This window comes from Crassostrea angulata, chromosome 4, assembly GCF_025612915.1.
Source record: "Crassostrea angulata isolate pt1a10 chromosome 4, ASM2561291v2, whole genome shotgun sequence".
Classification (NCBI taxonomy): Eukaryota; Metazoa; Mollusca; class Bivalvia; order Ostreida; family Ostreidae; genus Magallana; species Magallana angulata.
In genome coordinates this window covers 42,160,968-42,179,535 of record NC_069114.1, presented here as the reverse complement: position 1 = coordinate 42,179,535, position 18,568 = coordinate 42,160,968, and the positions used below count along the sequence as shown (strand labels likewise).

General features: G+C 33.7%; 2 protein-coding genes across 3 annotated transcripts in view; one reads left to right on the top strand and one right to left on the bottom strand.

Annotated features, from left to right (window-relative positions):
- Positions 1-62: 62 nt before the first annotated feature.
- LOC128181991 (cytosol aminopeptidase-like) lies at positions 63-8,493 on the bottom strand. The gene is made up of 14 exons (XM_052850577.1): positions 8,344-8,493; positions 6,757-6,875; positions 4,552-4,712; positions 4,175-4,243; positions 3,923-4,034; positions 3,460-3,618; positions 2,967-3,119; positions 2,401-2,525; positions 1,894-1,982; positions 1,643-1,745; positions 1,241-1,320; positions 814-960; positions 411-504; positions 63-245 (listed from the first exon to the last, which is right to left on the bottom strand). The coding sequence occupies exons 1-14, from the start codon at positions 8,491-8,493 to the stop codon at positions 184-186; spliced, it is 1,623 nt and encodes a 540-aa protein (XP_052706537.1). The 3' UTR covers positions 63-183.
- A 181-nt stretch (positions 8,494-8,674) lies between these two features.
- LOC128179413 (probable E3 ubiquitin-protein ligase HECTD2) overlaps positions 8,675-18,568 on the top strand; it is a 34,127-nt gene continuing 24,233 nt past the window's right edge. For both annotated transcript variants that reach the window (XM_052846823.1, XM_052846821.1), the window contains exons 1-3: positions 8,675-9,037; positions 12,242-12,639; positions 13,701-13,803. In XM_052846823.1, the coding sequence (XP_052702783.1) occupies positions 8,828-9,037; positions 12,242-12,639; positions 13,701-13,803 (711 nt within the window). In that variant the 5' untranslated portion in view covers positions 8,675-8,827. The remainder of the gene's footprint in view (positions 9,038-12,241; positions 12,640-13,700; positions 13,804-18,568) is intronic.

Below are 18,568 nucleotides of genomic sequence, written 5' to 3'. Positions count from 1 at the left end.
ATAGAGCTCTCCTTCTGAAGGAGATTAATACAGTCTAAAACTAAGATAAAACTTTGAGAGGCATCATTATTATTTTTTATTTTTGACACACATGCAAACATGAATCATATCATGATACAACTCAAAGTTCATCTTTGAATCACACAATTAAATACAACTGACATCTATAGAAATATAATTTCATCAATTGTTGGTTTCTTTACTCATCAGGTTGATGAATTCTATCACAGTTCTAGTTGGTCGTCCTGCAAACAATAAAAAGAGACTTCATTTATCCATATCAGAAAGATTACTTCTGCCAAAACTCTTTAAAATTATCTCCAAAAAATTATTGTTGTTAAAAAAAAGGAGTGTCTATTCTAAAATTAAGACACAACAACACCCTAATCCCAAACAGTTATGTTCCATACCTGACATGCCCTTCCCTAGATATGCTACATCTCCACTGTTGGACATTACACCAGCTATATCTAGATGAAGCCAGTTTTTGTTGTTTACAAATTCCTGCCAAAGTAGTATAGACTTTGAATAAGATTTTTATTACTAGTACATTTAGACAAAAAACTTTTAAGCATTTATCAGTTATAAGGCTTTCTGATAAAACAAGGTATACAAAAATACATTTTAGATAATGAAGATTTCATTATAAACCTTCAGTTAAGCCAAAACAGTATACTAGTATGTTGCACTGAATTAGATTTTAATTACATGCACAAGATAAATTTCTATGCATTTATCAATAAATATCAAAGGCTTTCTGATAAAGCAAAGGATTAACGTGCATTACAAATGACCTTCAGTATCACTGCTAACCTTGAGGAAGGCCGCTGCTGTACAGGCTCCGCCTGACCTTGACCCTCCAATGTTGTTAAGGTCGGCTAGTTGACATTCTGTTATTTTCTTTGTGTAATGATTGAACAGTGGCATCCTCCACACTCTGTCCCCAGATCTTACACTGGCCTGGATGTCATTACAAATGAACAAATAATGTGTGTATAAATAGAGTGCAGTCAAACTATTTTGATATCCTGATATGTGGTATGTAATGAGTTTGATGTCTTAACCACTTTCATTTTCATTTCATTTTTTCTTGGTCCCATCAGCTAACATTGTAGTACCCAAAATCTATTAGTTGATAACTATACCCAGAAGTCTAATACAATTACACATGTGCAAATAAATAACTCAAAGAAAATATTTCCAGATATAATATAAATTGCGGTAGTTTGATGGACATTACCTTTTGCAGTTTGTTCCACATGTTTTCTGAGTTTGTGAAAACACCAGCAGCACCTGCCCCGAGAGCAACATCTATTGCACCTGTCAACATTTTAGTAAATGTGTATGCATTATTTACGGTATACTAAATATTAAGATGTCTAAACTAAGTATGGAAAAATGTCTGTGAAGTGTTCAAAAGATTTTTATTTGAGTATATCCATGAGTTGCCGCCATCCACGAGTTGTTATTCTATGACATGTCGCGTCGGCAAGGTTTACTTTTGATTAGTTAAAGATGCCTCATACTGACTGATTATTTACTTATAATCTTACTTGCTACTTCCTACTTACTTCAGCTGTGTTTACATTTTTCCCATTTCTATGAGAAGAATACTTCATGTCTAATGAAAGTCTATAATTACCTGTTAGAGTTGCCATGTCTAGGATGAGGGAAGGGTTGAACTGTTCACTATAACACAGAGCATCAGCCAGAATAAGTCGTCCCTCTGCGTCAGTGTTGTCTACCTGTATATAGGTAAAGGTAGATATTGTGGAATCATAGCAATTGCATTTTAACTTTAAATGTATATGTATTTAAAAACCAGCTAATACTTTTATTTGATATATTCAAGAGAGAGAGAGAGAGAGAGAGAGAGAGAGAGAGAGAGGATACCTGTATTGTTTTCCCATTCATTGCAGTAACTACATCCCCAGGCTTAGTTGCTGAGCCACTTGGCATATTCTCACATAATGGTATAAATGCTGTTAACAGACATTAATTCTTTCATTTAGGAAGAAATTATGATGAGGAATGAAATGAAATAATAGTTTTATCTAGTGCTATTATAAGACAGCTGCGTTGAAATGTACATATTTTGTACATTTACCATAATGTACCCGAATAATTGTGTGTCTGACAAAACAAGACTGCACATTAAGTTATAATATATCTCTTATTACATGCTTGCTTTTGTATATAAACAAGTACAGGGTTGTCTCTAAGACCCGGGAGGCGGGGAATTTCCCCGCCTAATGTGACGTAATTACCTGGCTATTATTGCATTTCAAACACAATCTAGCTATAAGCTAGACCTCCAGATCCCCTTCTACTTTTTTATTTCTCCCTTCTTCTTCAATTTTTAGAGACAACCCTGCAAGTATAAAGCAGGTGGAGCCTGACCTTTGACATGAACAGGTAGTTGTAGTTTACTGACACTTAGGAGACTGCCCGCCACACAGGCAGCCCCACCCATGTCCCCCCTCATGGCATCCATGCCCTGGGAAGGCTTGATAGAGATTCCTCCACTGTCAAAGAAATGCCGTACTTGCATATCAAGTTCAGATACGATGTTAATTTCAAAACTACTGTTAATATGAATCTTTGTCACTCTGTTTGCTAAGAAGTAATATAGGTACTGTGAGATTGCAACAGTTTAAATATATTTGTAACAGTACTTTTACTCTCTTGTATTTTTTCTTAATTTTAACCAAAACTACATGTGGTGGAATTAACAGAAAATAATTCTCCATGCAATAAGGTAATTTTAAGATTATGCTATCTTACTATTTACAAAAGACTAATGAATAGTACTAGTATTGAACTCTTGAATTCCAATTACTACAGCTAAACAACATATAGGTTGTTTATCTGTAGTAATTGGAATTCAAGAGTTTTACATCTTCACATTTGTTTTGCAAAATAAATGTGAAGATGTAAATACGTGTACTTTTATATTTAAGTCTTACGTATCAAAAGTGACTCCTTTCCCAACTAGAGCCAGAGGGCTGTCCGATTGTCTCCCTTTATACTCAATTTCCAAGAATACAGGAGGTTCTACCGATCCTCTAGCTACTGATAAAAATGATCCCATCTTCATTGACTCCGCCCAGTCTTTATCCCTAAAACATTGAAGAAAAAATAATTAACACATTCCAAGGTTTTCATTATAAATGAGTAATATGTGTAATATAGTTCAATTGAAATCCTCTTTTTTATAAGTGCGATCCTGGGTGTTAAATTTGAGTTAGATTTCTATTTCATGTCTATATGGCTATTGAACTGAACTGAACTTTATTTATTTTACAACGATTGATAAACAAGTTCTACAACTTATATTCATATCTCTCGCTGGCATGGATGATAGCGTGAAGAGGCTGGAGTACCCTGAGAAACCCACGTGTCCAAGCGGGCGACCGCCATACCCTTTGCCATTAAGACTTTTGATTTGACAGAGATTACCTGACCAGAACTTCACACTTGTCAGCCAGTTGTTCTTTGATGATCTCTGCAAATTTTGTGGGTGTAAGAAGATTAGCTGGCATTTCCATCAGTCGCCTTGAGAGATTCTGGCCCTCTGCTAAAATTGCTCCCTTTCTCCATTCTTTTTCCATGCTGTTTCTGTGCATTTAAATTACAAAAAAAAAATAAGCAACAACTGGATACTGCTTTGCTTTAATTGCACATAAAGAGTTCTTTTGTTTGATGAATGCATAAATGAGCAAAAAGTCAAAAGTGTAGGAATCATGCTTCATTAGAGAAGAAATTTAAGCATGAGAGCTATATGCTCACGGTGCTAATTATATGTTTGACGACGACATAAAAAATCTTAACGAACATTAGACCAATTCTATAATTTAGAATTTTTAAAATTGAGTCCCATGAATACTGTTACCAGTAATTCTTTAGTTGACCCTTTCCTTACTTGTCTTGGCTGTAGCGTGTTGCACAAGAAATCCTGACTGCTGGCTTTCGACTTTTCTCGGCCTTCAGGTCATCATAAGAGAACAACGCTAGATGACATCCCTCTGCAGAAGCTATGGAATAGAGATTACAGGTGTAGAGTGTTTCTTGTCGCATTTATACAATTTTCCCCATTCTCTTTAAATGTGCTCAGCAAAAGTGGTTGCACATAAATAGTCCTTTTGTTCTCTAAAATATTGATGTCTATACAAACCTTCAGTGTCCCCGCAAGAGTCTACTTCAATTTCATTTTCACCTAGCTCTCTTAACTGTAGAACTGCTTCTAAAATTTTGAAAATTTGAACTTCAATGTACATTTTACTTCTATACTCAAATATATTAAATTTCATACTCAGTTATCTGATCATATTTAATACTGCTAGGTAAATCAGTCATAATGATAAGCAATCAAAGGTACTCAAAACTTATGTGATCAATGTCAAGAAATAAAATTATCAGAATACATTATATCCTAAATGAAGACATGTCTTAACTTCATAAATTCAATTGTCCCTGGAAAAAAAAATCTTTCAAATGTTTATTATTTAGCAGATTTCTACATTAATTTTCGATCAAATTCTTGTGACTAACTTGCCACTGCAGCTCTAATGGATTCTCTCCCTTTGTCCACTGTCTCCAGTTCATCATAACCCTCTCCTCTTTTTCCAATGCAGGTCACTAACACTGAGGAAAACTCTGGGTCTACTGCATGTAGTGTCCTTGTTTTTCCACATTTTAGTGGCTTCTTTACTCTGTAATAAAAAAAATTAGATATTTTCAGAAATGGTAAAATTAATTTAATTTGTTAGTTTTTCAGGCATTGTCAAATCAGATAAATTACTGTTGCACTGATTACTTTTATTTGAATATGGAATAACCAATTTTTCTGGATCAAATTTAAAATAAATAAGAGGCCCAGGGGCCACATCGCTCACCTGAACAACAATTGCCTTAATTCTGATCAAATTAGCATTACAGTATCAAATATCTTGACAACTAAGTACAGTAGATCTTGCTAAAAAAAAATGAAAATCTGCCAATTTTTATCCACCTCTTCTTTGGTAAATACCAAGCCCCTTTTGTTGTTGTACCTGTAAGTAGATTTTTCTCTATTCCTATATACCCCCCCCCCCCCCATTTCGTGCCCCACTTTCTCTAGGGAATCATGGTTTCATCAAACTTAAATCTGCATAACCTGTGCTTTCACACTATGTACTGAGTTTTGGACCGATAACTTTCTCAGAATATTTTTAAAGATTTTCTCCATAAATTCCTATGTAAAAATTCAAACTGCCATCATGGCCCTGCCCTACCACTAGGGACTGTGATTTTGCAAACTTGAATATACACTACTCGAGGATGCCTCTACACAAGTTTAAGCTTTTCTGGCCAAATAGTCTTTAAAAAGAAGATTTTTAAAGATTTAATCTATATATCTATGTAAAAATTCATCCCCCATTGTGGCCTCACCCTACCCCTGGACTATCATTTAAACAAACTTGAATCTATACGATCTGGGGATGCTTCCACTCAATTTTGGGCTTTCCTGGCCTAATTGTTTTGAGAAGAAGATTTTTAAAGATTTTCTCTATATATTCCAATGTAAAACTTGATCCCCCTATTGTGGTCCAACCCTACCCACAGGGACCATGATTTCTACGCTACCTGGGGATGCTTCCATTTTAATTTGATCTTTCCTGGTCTAATAGTTTTTGATAAGAAGATTTTAAAAGATGTTCTCTATATATTCCTATGTAAAACTTGATCCCCCTATTGTGGCCCCACCCTACCCATAGGGACCATTAATTGAACAAAGTTGAATCTACACTATCTGAGGATGCTTCAACTTAAATTTGAACTTTCCTGGCCTAATAGTTTTTGAGAAGAAGATTTTTAAAGATTTTCTCTATATATTCCTATGTAAAACATGACCCCCCTATTGGGGCCCCACCCTACCCCCGGGGACCATGATTTGAACGAACTTGAATCTACACTACCTGAGGATGCTTCCACTTTAATTTGAGCTCTTCTGGTCTAATGGTTTTTGAGAAGAAGATTTTTAAAGATTTTCTCTATATATTCCAAATGAATGTAAAACTTGATCCCCCTATTGTGGCCCCACCCTACCCCCAGGGACCATGATTTGAACAAACTTGAATCTACGCTATCTGAAGATGCTCCCATTTTAATTTGAGCTTTTCTGGCCTGATAGTTTTTGAGAAGAAGATTTTTAAAGATTTTCTCTATATATTCCTATGTAAAACTTGATCCCCCTCTTGTGGCCCCTCACAACCCCCGGGAACCATGATTTGAACAAACTTGAATCTACACTACATGAGAATGCCTCCACACAAGTTTAAGCTTTTCAGGCCAAATAGTTTTTGAGAAGAAGATTTTTGAAAAATACCAACAAATTTTCAATAATTCTCAATTATTTCCCCTTTAAAGAGGGCGTGGCCCTTCATTTGAACAAACTTGAATCCCTTTCACCAAGTGGTGCTTTGTGCCAAATTTGGTTGAAATCTGCCCAGCAGTTCTTGAAAGAAGATGAAAAAAAATGTGAAAAGTTTACAACAACGACAACGATGCGAACGACGACAACTGACAAATTGTGATCAGAAAAGCTCACTTGAGCCTTTGGTTCAGGTGAGCTAAAAAGGGGAACTTAAATTATTCCCCTTTTTAAATATTGCTTCACCAGTCTGCTGTATTACAGTACTCTGAAATTGTTATTATATTGCTTCCACATATTTCAACATATGTGTTAGATTTACTTTAAACAAGAACTTAACTTACGTTAGCAACAGCTGTGAAATTTTTCCATCTGCCTTTTCATCAAATTTTCTTGCTGTTCCAGTAAAATCAATGGAGTCTGTAGATTCATTCTCATACATGCCTAACACTAGTGCTTTATTCTGCAAAAATACATCATTCTGATTTTTCCAAGTTAATTGCTGTTTTATATTTTTTTGTGTTCAATTAAGCTTTTATTTGTTGCACTTGGTCCCGTCTAAGCGGGAACGGAATAAAGAAAAATGCCACAAAAAATTCCCCCCAAATCTTTTTTCTTTATTGTTACCCCAAAAATGTCATTGCTTTAATCACTCGGTCTCCTCTTAGCAGGAAAGAAAAATGCTATAAAAAGCACCCCGAAACAAACTTGTTCTCTAATTGTTACTGTTGAGTCATGTTATGTCCGCCGTCACGTCATGTCCGCCGTCACGATATGTCCGCCACTTTTTTGAAAAAATCGTCACGTTATGTCCGCCATCACGAAATGTCAGCCACTTTTTTTTTAAAATTCGTCACGTTATGTCCGCCATCACGTAATGTACGCCACCTTTTTGAAAAATTCGTCACGTTATCTCCGCCATCACGAAATGTGCGCCACTTTTTCGAAAAAATCATCACGTTATGTCCGCCGTCACGTCATGTCCGCCGTCACGATATGTCCGCCACTTTTTTGAAAAAATCGTCACGTTATCTCCGCCATCACGAAATGTCAGCCACTTTTTTTTAAAAATTCGTCACGTTATGTCCGCCATCACGTAATGTACGCCACCTTTTTGAAAAATTCGTCACGTTATCTCCGCCATCACGAAATGTGCGCCACTTTTTCGAAAAAATCATCACGTTATGTCCGCCTTTACAAAAATTCCGTATATTCCCCCAAAAGTCATTACCATATGTCCGCCGCCTTCAAAGTTCAGAGAAATTGTATTAAATGCATGCACATCGCTAACAATGTCAGTATTGTTTTTTGGAAAATGTATGGGCTAATGTCCGCCACCAGTTTTGAACACACTACTCTCTCTATTTATTATTTCTAAATATAATATTTGCTATCCCATTGTGTAATATTATGTTTGCCATTTATTGATCTGAAATTATTTTCAGAATGAGAATTATATGCATGTATACACTTTCTTTTGTAATTTACATTGATCGTATTAAACAATATACATAAATTTACACACTATCTCCAAACGTTTAAACGTATGTCCATCAAAAATTCGAAAAGATCGTATCATGTCCGACGCGAAAATTTATTGCATAATGTCTGCACATAGGAATGCACGTTCAAATCGTAAGTCGGAACATTATGTACGCCACATTATATAGACTATTAATGAAATTTGTGTTTGGAGAGAGAGAGAGAGAGAGAGAGAGAGAGAGAGAGAGAGAGAGAGAGAGAGAGAGAGAGAGGGGTACTAGCGTTTACTTTGGCTATTGAAACAAACATGGACATCAAAGCTTATATCATTAACTGTCGTTGGGTTTGAGTTTTTTTAAGGGGGTACCAACGACCTTACTTTATGCATGATGCAACTGTTGGCATACAGTTGTTGTAAAGAGAAGCTGATGCAAAAAATATTCACATACCCATTGTTTTGATGTTGAAAAATGTCTGAATCCAGTTAACAATTTATATCTGGCTGAAATATGAGAAACGTTTAATTTTTTCACTCGACTGACTCGTTTTACAATCGAAGCAGCCATGCTTCCAAAATGAAAGTAAAACCGAAAGCTCATGCAGAACCTTTTTAGAATAACGATTATTCGATTTTAATTATAATAATGACGCATTTATCTTCTTTAAGAACGTACATTTATTAATCCATATATGAAAAACAGGAAAGAATTTTAATAAAAGCGTAAACAATTTAATAAGATCATCCTTTATCCTTCATCTTTCGTTTTGTCGAAATCCATTCGGAATGATAGTCTCCAACGTAAACCAACGGCACTGCAGATGATCAGTTCACACTCAACCATCAAATCAATAGGTATACAGGTGTTGATTCAGGCAATAAGTAGAACAAAATGTCAACATCGATAGTGATTATTTGAAGCTTATGTTTTTCCTATGGCGGCAACGGATTGTATGGAATCCAGCAATTTGATCACTTGTCCAACATGCGATCATTCTGTGTCACAAAACAGAGGGAATAAGAGAATTATTTGTCCAAAATGTGGAAATTTTTATGATCGAGACTCGGCTGTGGATGAACTTCGACAAATTCGAAGAGTGAACAGAGAGAAACAGTCGCCAAATGAAATCAAGGACAGAGATGAGGTAAATTTTTCTTAATTTGGATTACAGGTGTAGTACATGTGCAGGTGGTAGTACAGGTACAAATTTTGCAATGAATATCATGTATATACTACAGAAGCATAAGCTTGATAAGGACATTTCATTTCTGAAGCAATTTTCTTTATTTATTGATCTTGAAATACCGTTGGAAAGTGATCAATTTTAAAATTAAGACTTAATTAAAAGTGGATAAAATGTAATTTTCTTATTCATGTTTGTCTCAGGTTATTGGTTCCACCACTTTCTGATGATTTTTAATTAAAAAAAACATACTTGTCAATGAAGTACGTACAACTTAAATCGATGAAAGTGAAAAAATCATAGATTCTTAATTGATACATCAACTTTTACCCAGAGAATTTCACAGAATTTTACCGAATGTAAAAGCAAACAGAGATTCAAAATGGGAAATGTTTGCATCTTTCTCCATTTGGAATCCAAGATTAATAATTTTTTCATTGGCATGTAATCTATTGATTCCTTGAGAATGATTTTGACAAGAAGTACAGTGATTATAAGTATAATGGGAAAATCTGAAGGCTTTTTTATTCCGAAATTTTTAGAAGACATCCCACAATTTTTCAATGTTATCTTATGGGTAGTTTTATGTTGTTTGCAATGCAAAATATCCAAAGGCTATTCCTTTTTAGTTACAGTCCTCAACTTTACAAGATAGATGAGCTAGGGCCTGTCCTCCCCCCAACTCTTTTTACAAAGTTATACATAACAGTAGCCAAAAGACCTTTTTTTCTTGTTTGTCAAGATTTTTGATAAGTTTAGCCCCATTCAAACTTTCAATTTGCTTTGTGTAGTTTATAAAATTGCAAATTACGTTAACTATCAACGAGTTCATCCTGACGACGAGATGAAAACAGAGCGTACTGGTTGTGCTTATATACAAGAACTTACCGAAATGTTTCATAAGACTTTTATTCCACCACCAGTAAGCATCCTTATTCACCTTTTTCAATCCCTAATCATTGGGCTGGTGTTTGTGTTATAAAACATCAACAACTGTTCCTTGTTCGAGTCAATTCAAACTAACGTGCATTCGCAACTTGTGTATGTCAACAAACTTGATAAAATCTTCTGATCAGTATTTCCATTTAATCAAATGAATAAGCTCTAAGAAAAATTATTCAGAGCTAAAATATCATTTCAAGGTTTATTTCAGTGATGCTTTACATTAAAACAGTTAGATTTATCTCAGAAATGACGTACTAAATTGTATTGCGCAAGGTCACAATAACCGGGTAACACAACGTTGCATCATCGTTTTTAATCTTTGAAAAAAATCAATTCGGGTCATATAAGGGACTGTCTCAAAAGCTTCATAATATAAATCAAATTGTATGAGATAAATAGAACATCTATAATTGTGTGAATTTATATTTGCTTTATCCAACTCGTTGAAATGGTTATATTCGCTCGGCAAGCCTCGCAAATATATACACCATTTCAACTTGTTGGATAAAGCAAATATAAAATCACACAATATAGATATCCTCTATATATGATATGTTCAACAACAGAATACACTTTTCTATGATTTGTAAACTGAAGGTGGTACCGGTATATAGAATTTATTCAACAAGTTGTTCATTTTCTGTTAAAAGTCAAGAAAACTCAAAATGAGATAGTTATAATGAAATGAAAAAGAGGTAAAGGATCATGGCTGCATGTATACCATCACAATTAAGTAATGGAAAACTCTGTCTCATATTACTGTGGAATCGTTAGATTTCGTGGTGGCTCAATTTTCGTGGAATTCGTGGGTACCTCTCATCCATAAATTAACATCCTCCATGAATTATTAAATAGGGTAATAAAGTCATAATTCTTTTGTAGGTTTAAGAGAATACACGAAATTACGTCCCCACAAACCTGTAAAATTTAAGTAATCCACGAAAATTCACCCCCACGAAAATTAATGATTCCACAGTATACATGCATGTTTATACCCCATTTTATCTGCAAATCTGGCTTTTGTAGTTTACTAAGTTAAGATTGGTACCATGCAGAATTGGAACCCATTTTGACATATCAATGTAGTGTTAGTTTTTAAATACAGTGTATATTAAGTCGTATATCTTGCATATTAAAGCAGAAGTGTGAAAAGTTATTGTGAAGTCAATTTTTTTAATCTTCGCTGGATGATAATAAAGCTAGGTCAAGAATGACATGCTTACAAGTATATGAGGTACAATAGCCCCCCTCGGCTACTCCGATAGATGCATGCACTCTAAATCAATACTATTACTACTTAATTTAGCATTTGTATGAAGCTGAGGAGAATACACAATGAATTATGTATTCATTGCACTATAATGTTAAGGAATCATGCAAATGTTTTCATCTGTTACTTGCAACATATTCTCAATATTATTTAAGTTTTAATGCGAGTATGGTTAGACTAAGATTAATGATATTGAGACATGATAATATATGGTAAAAACTACATGTTATATCAATATAAATACTTTTATTAGAATTAAAACTCTTGCTATTTTTGGATGCTGTAATATAAATATGTGTAATATGAAAATGGTTTTGTAATCCTTTAAAGATCGAAATTATAAACTTAGCACTTGCCCACTCATTAGACACAAGTGAAAATTTATGTGGGTAAGGAAAATTGGTTATCCAAATGGCAATTAGTTTTTTTTCACTGCAAGCTAGTTGATGTAAACTTCATCCTTTAATTCAAATGTTCTTTGTTCAAATTCAAATTAATGTTCTTTGTTCGTTTTAAAGTCTTATCAAAGATAAAAATATGACTAATTTAAAAGAGAAGTTGGTGCATGTATATGGTTGACAAAGCCATAGTGATTTATAACTCCAGAGAAGCACCTAAGTCAAACTAGTAAAAACTGTAAAATTTTGCTAAAATTTGTACTCTGTGCATTGCATATTGAGTCAGATTGCATATAATAAATTTTATAAATATCTAAGCTTTGTCACACTATGTGTTTCATATGAAATGGCTTAGATAATGCTGCAATGAAAGACTGAAAGTTATTTACAGTTAATATAACAATGATGAGCACTTTCATTTATTACAAGGAAACCCAATTTTTTTAAAGAAATGGGGTCATGCTTTTTCCTATTGTGCCTCTTGAATAAATAAAACAAAACATAAATGAGACATTTCAAAAACTAATTTGTATTACTGTCCTGAAATTTTAGGATAAAGACAAATCAGGAGGAACCCTGAGCTCCATTGCCAATTTTTTCCAAAACTTGGGTCCAAACCGCAAAACAAAGCCTGCTGGACCTCAGTCACGCTCAAATTCACAAGCCTCAAGTAACCTGTCAGAGCCCAGCACAAAAACCCCGAACACAGAGTTACCCCCCATCAATCACTCCCAGACCCCGAGCGGAAAACGAACACCATCTTATAATGTGAACGGCCCCCACAGTCCCAGACCATCGGAGAAGGATAAACCGACAGCCACCAAAGGAGATAACACGAGGGTCAATACATGGGCTCAACAAGCCGACTCTAGTATAAGTCAAATCACTGCCAGTGCCAATAACAACAAACTTGTGTACCCTGTACGGACCAAGACTGCCGAGCAGCTTAAGTAAGTATAGATATACAGTTGAGCCTGGATAACTCTTACATTGATATCTTGAATGCCATGGATATGTTAAAATGAGACAATAGTCCCAATCACTATATCTCCGTACATGTTCTAACCTCTTAATATTTTTAAAGTTTTTTCTTGGCGTATTTCATTTGACAGTTCGAAGTGACAGGGGTTTTGTTCAGAAAAAGAAACATCCAATATCTTTTTCAAATCATATTTTTTTCTTTAAAAAAATTTCTTTTTAATTAATTTCATACACAAGTAATATGTTCATATCTAAGAACTTGATCAAGGAATCTATATTCTACTTTAATTTTCAAAACGTCAGATTGTCTGTCATGAATGTCTGTACAATTCATATTGGTTTTCGTTTCATGCGCATTGAATATCTTCTTGACTTGTCCTTTTTAAATGAATTTAGGCTGACAGCTATCCTTTTTGTGATGTCTTCATATACAAAAAATTCTTTGATCATGAACTCGTGATATTAAAACCAATATATTACAATAATAAACATATTCCATGATCATCAGGCTCTTATTGTTAATTTCAAATAACTCTGGGTTTTTTTTTATAACTACTGACGTAATCAGGTTCATCCTTTCAAAAATGACAATTGTTTTAAAATTGTGGGTGCAGGACTATTGCAATACCAGCAAAATGCTTGTTTTTCCTTGCATTCAAATAATATGTATTGATTTCATATAACATTACAAATAGGTTATGCATGTGAATCGAATATAACTATATGAATTACAAGGAAATCTAAAATAGAGATAGGAAGTTGTTCTTTTGCAGATCAATTGTACATTTATCAGAGGCATGCATATTGCTAGGATTTTGATTTCCGATAATTCATGAAAAAAATACCAGCTTTTGAACTTAGTCATTTTTTGGCCAAATATTGCATATAGGGTACTCCATTTCACTGGATAACAAAGAAAACCCGGTTTGCTGTCACATTTACAGCTTTTCACTTGTTAACGGATTATATGCTTGAGGTAATATTGTTCATATTTTAAGCAGGTAGTAATTATGTTTTGTTTGTTTTAAAGAGAAGATGTTCTTCTTGCTAAGGAGTCTAAAAACTGGAAAGTTGTTCAAGATTTCTATGCCACAACTTTTGAATCCTTTTTGGAAATCAATGCCATTTTCAAGGTGAGAACTAATTGTCCATGTATTTATACTAACTGTAGTATTTTCACGACTTTCTTTGAGGTTCTTCAGGTACATCTTCCAATGATTACTTGTTGTTCCAATAAATGACAACCTTCAATTCATTCATTCAATTCATTTATTCTCTCAAAACCTAGTGTAAAATATGGTACAAGAGGTACCTTCAGACTACACTATCTCAGTTTTTAGCTCACCTGAGCTGAAAGCTCAAGTGAGCTATTCTGATCACATTTTGTCCGTCGTCCGTCTGTCCGTCTGTCTGTCTGTCCGTCTGTAAACTTTTTACATTTTGAACTTCTTCTCTAAAACCGCTTATCCAATTTCAACCAAATTTGGCACAAAGCATCCTTAAGTGCGGGCGAATATAAATTGCAAAAATAAAAGTCCAATCTGTATTCAAAGCGGAGAAAACCTTGAAACTGTAGAAAAAGGGGGGTGCATTTTTAAAAATCTTCTTCTCAAGAACTACTGATTCCAATTCAACGTAGTTTAGCATAAATTATCCTTATGGGAAGGAAAATATAAATTGCAAAAATTAAGTGCTAATTCTGGTTCAAATCTGAGTTATTACGAAAATAATAATAAAGGAAATGCGTGTTTCAATCAGTTTAATAGCTTCGGGTTCGGCATCCGGTAATCCGGCATCCGGTAAAATGGGTAGGCAAGACTTGGTATGGGCAAAACAAAGATTGGCAGTTATTAATCTGCCAATCTCATTAAAATTTCAGGATATTTGATGGACTAGTATATTTGTATTCGCTGTAAATATTGCTGCAAAATAATGCGTATTTGGAATTGACAATTGTCGATCTGCCTTGGCTTTTATTTTGCCACGGCCCGGGTTTGCATACCCATTTTACCTAGACTCGTATTCCATACTTTCGAAAACGAGGTTCTTTGTTTAAAGCAGCCATGACATTATACAAAAAAGGGTCGATCTGACTATGATGAATTGCTTGTTGTGCAACAGTTCGCGTATGAAGGGAAATTTTTGAAACATGCAAAATATATTGTTGCCGATTTTGTGAAGTAAATTGAGGCTAAATATTTCAATGCGTTGACAGTTTTCACACATGACATTGGTGTTAGCTTGTTCCGATTTTCGTTTCGTTTTCATTTTTCTGCTTGTACCCTGGGGACTATCGTCTGTATTCTTTCGTGATTTTTACGTATCAAATCAAACAGAGACTTTGGTAAATCAAACAGTCAACTGTTTACCTGCGCAAATTAAGCAAAATCTGATGTATCAAAAAATAATGTAATACAATTCATTCTATCGGTAATTCGATCGGCATTATCTTTTGCGTAATGGTAGATTAATGCAATAGGTTTTGTTGCGATGCTCGGCATTTTCTCGAGTTTATTCAGTTTAAATAAAGTTTGACATTGCTGACGGAAATGTGTAGGTATATACATGTATATATATGATTCATTTCGAAAAAATAAATTGTGTTCTTTATTTGTTATAGTGAATGTTTCTTGTGTTTAATTGTTTTCAATTTCTATTTACTAACCATATTTGAGTGTTAAGCTTCAAATTATAAGCAAGATACAGAGATTTGCTCACAATTCTATGTTTGTACACAGATCTTAAAAACTAAAGATTAAAAAAGTAAAAAATTTGTCAATATTTATTAGGAAAATTTTCAAAGTATGTTCGTTCAGAAACCAACTTTAACAACTTATTGTATTGTAAACTTAACATTTTTCGTCATTATTACTCCTACTGTACATGTGATCCTTCACTGTGTTTGTGTACATTTGTATAAACTGATTTTGAACCTCAAATACCAGTGAACTGGTCTTGAGTGAATAAAAGAATATAAAATCTTAGGCCATTCTTTTTTTTCCAGTTTAAATGCTGAATAGGAAATACCAAGTTAAAAATCATAACTGAATGTAATAAACTCATGTGAACAAAATATGAATCAAACCTAGGCGAACTGCGAGCTCTGTATCTTGCTTATAATTCTACAATTGACGCTGAAATTTTGGTTGAACATTAGAAAATCTCTATGAATTAGAGTATGTTAAATACTTGTACAAACAAAATAAAAGAATATTCTGTATATATCTACTCTCTGGGGCCCTCTCTTTATACAATAAATAATGTGAAATCTACATCAATTTTGATAGTTTTTCAGACACGAGTATATAAAAACGACATCTTAAAAACAGTTTCCATATTTCTGACACATTTCTGTTGCGGGGATAAAGTAATTATCGCTATTCCTAAGAATATCACAGCGGAAAATTATCCTGGTTTGTACGCGAAGTAAATAACAGTAATTTAATTGTAATGGAGAAGACAACTAAAATTTTTGAATGTTTTTAATTTGAGCACATTGAGGTACAATTTTCTTCTTCACATCTATACATGTAGGGTTTTTAAAATAAAAAACAATTACTATTATTTTTTTTTAATACAATAACTAGTAAGTACTGAGTAGTTGATGAAAAAAATGTACCTATATGCACTCATATATTTTGATCGCTTTACAAACTGGGGGGGGGGGGGGGGGGGGGGAGGGGGGCAGAACGGAAATATAGGGATTTGGAAGTTAACAACTTAACAGTATACCTCTACCAAATGTTTAGTTTTATATCTTGCGTAGAATTTTCTTATGCTGGTAAAAAATAGTATTTCATGAAGGTACAATGTCAAAGATTACATGTATACAAAAATAAGTGTAAAATTCGAATACTTTACAATATTTATTTTTTGTTTTTCTACCGAGGGACCATATGGCACAATATCTTTTGAACGCCCATTGTTGCTCAGGTGAGCGATGTGGCCCCATGGGCCTCTTGTTTAAAATATATATTCACCATTTATTAGCCAATCCACAACTACATGTAGCGCATTCAAACATAACTTAGTAATAGCTGTGGTGATAGCTTTTTTAAATTTGTTAATTGGCAGTTGATTTTAATCAACTCTCCTACACAGTTACTCTGACAAACCGAAAGTGAAACAGTGTTTGGACCAAAGCACAAATCATCGCCGCTGACAAGACTTAGTTCTTGAAAATAATTGATAAATTTAAAATAATGTACGCTAAAGCTTTTTTTTCAAGGAAACTTATTTATAAATACCTTGAAAATAGCCAGATTTTCAATGTTATGAGCAATTTAGATATTTTTTGTAGTCGTATGTATTCTTACGCCAGAGTTCAATATAGTCTCGTTCAACTCGACGATCGGCTGTCTCCGTAAATCTCCGACAAACAGAGAGTCTCTCTTGCTTGTCGGAGATTAACGGCAACAGCCGAGCTTTTGGTTGAACGAGACGAGAGTTCAATATTGCTTGGATCCCTAAATTTTCCCGAAATATATCTATCACTTATACATAGTTTGATTGAATTAAATTAATTCTATCTTTAAATATTACTTAACATGATTCATATGGGGTTTTATCAACATTCTTGTGTTGAAAAAGTCCAAATATTCATATTATAAAAATGTACGTAAATCAAATACAGATTAGAAACTACCTGCACTTGTCTTGCAAAATAACATACTGAATAAATAAACATCGATAAAATCAACTCCCGTCAGTTCTTCTATACTTTGATTTTCTATAAGTACATTAAGAACCTGTATACATGGAATGATTTTGATTTTTCAGTGTTTAGAGAGTAAATTATTTTAGTTTGTGAAACCCAAATTATTATATGACTTATAATCAATATTTTAGAAAATAATAAATAAAAAAGTTGGTATTCATCTGCCAGCTAGTGTTTTTTTTCAACAATTTGGGACTGGGGGTTGAGGCCCTTTCAGTTGGGAAAAATAGTGAGTATTAGTGACAAAACAAAAAAATTTGGGAAAATTCATTTTTATTAATTTTAATGAAATTTATATTTTTATCATTTAATTAAAACACAATGCCTCTTTTTATAAGATTCTTGAAATTTTATTATTATTCTGGTTAGTCATTCTTGAAAATTTTGAACAACTCATACTAATTTTTTTTTAAAAATTACAATTGGGAATTTGGGGTCCAAAATTTGGAAAGTATTAGGAAACTTCCAATTGGGACTGGAGCCAAATTTCCGCCCCAAATCGGGCAAAAAAAAACACTCTCTCCACGTGACCTTAAAGGTGAATATACATGTATTTCATTTTTGTACACTGGACTTAAAATAGATCAGGAATTTCAAAACTGTTTCAGTATCGGTTATCATCATTCTTTGTGCCCAATTAATTGACTTTAACATGGAAGAAGATGAGGTGTTCTAAATTTGCTTGATCACTGTTGACTGTGCTCAATTGGATTATATAAGTGATTTTAATTTGTCACTAAATAATATACAGCAGTAAAGCAATTACTGCTGGTTTTTTTTTTTTTTATTAATTAAAGCATTGAATGCTTATTTTTGGATATCGTCGGTCCAATAACACACCAAGGCTGTGTAGACAAATTGAATACTGGGTGTTGGCACAGAATGATAATTTGTCTGCACATCCTTGGTGTGTTATAGGACCGACGACATAAAAAAATAAGCATTTAGTGCTTATATTTATATTCATATTGATGTTTATTTGTATATATTTACATTTTCCAGTGTCTTAAATTTGCCTGTGATAACACTACGTGTCAATTTTGTACTGTAAAACCTAAACTTCAAACAAAGCCAAATTGAGGCGCCAGCGGGGTTTGCTTATTTATATTTAGATATTTAATTGTACGATGGAATAAAATTATATAAATATAAGTAAATAATAAGGAATCATTCTTTAAGTA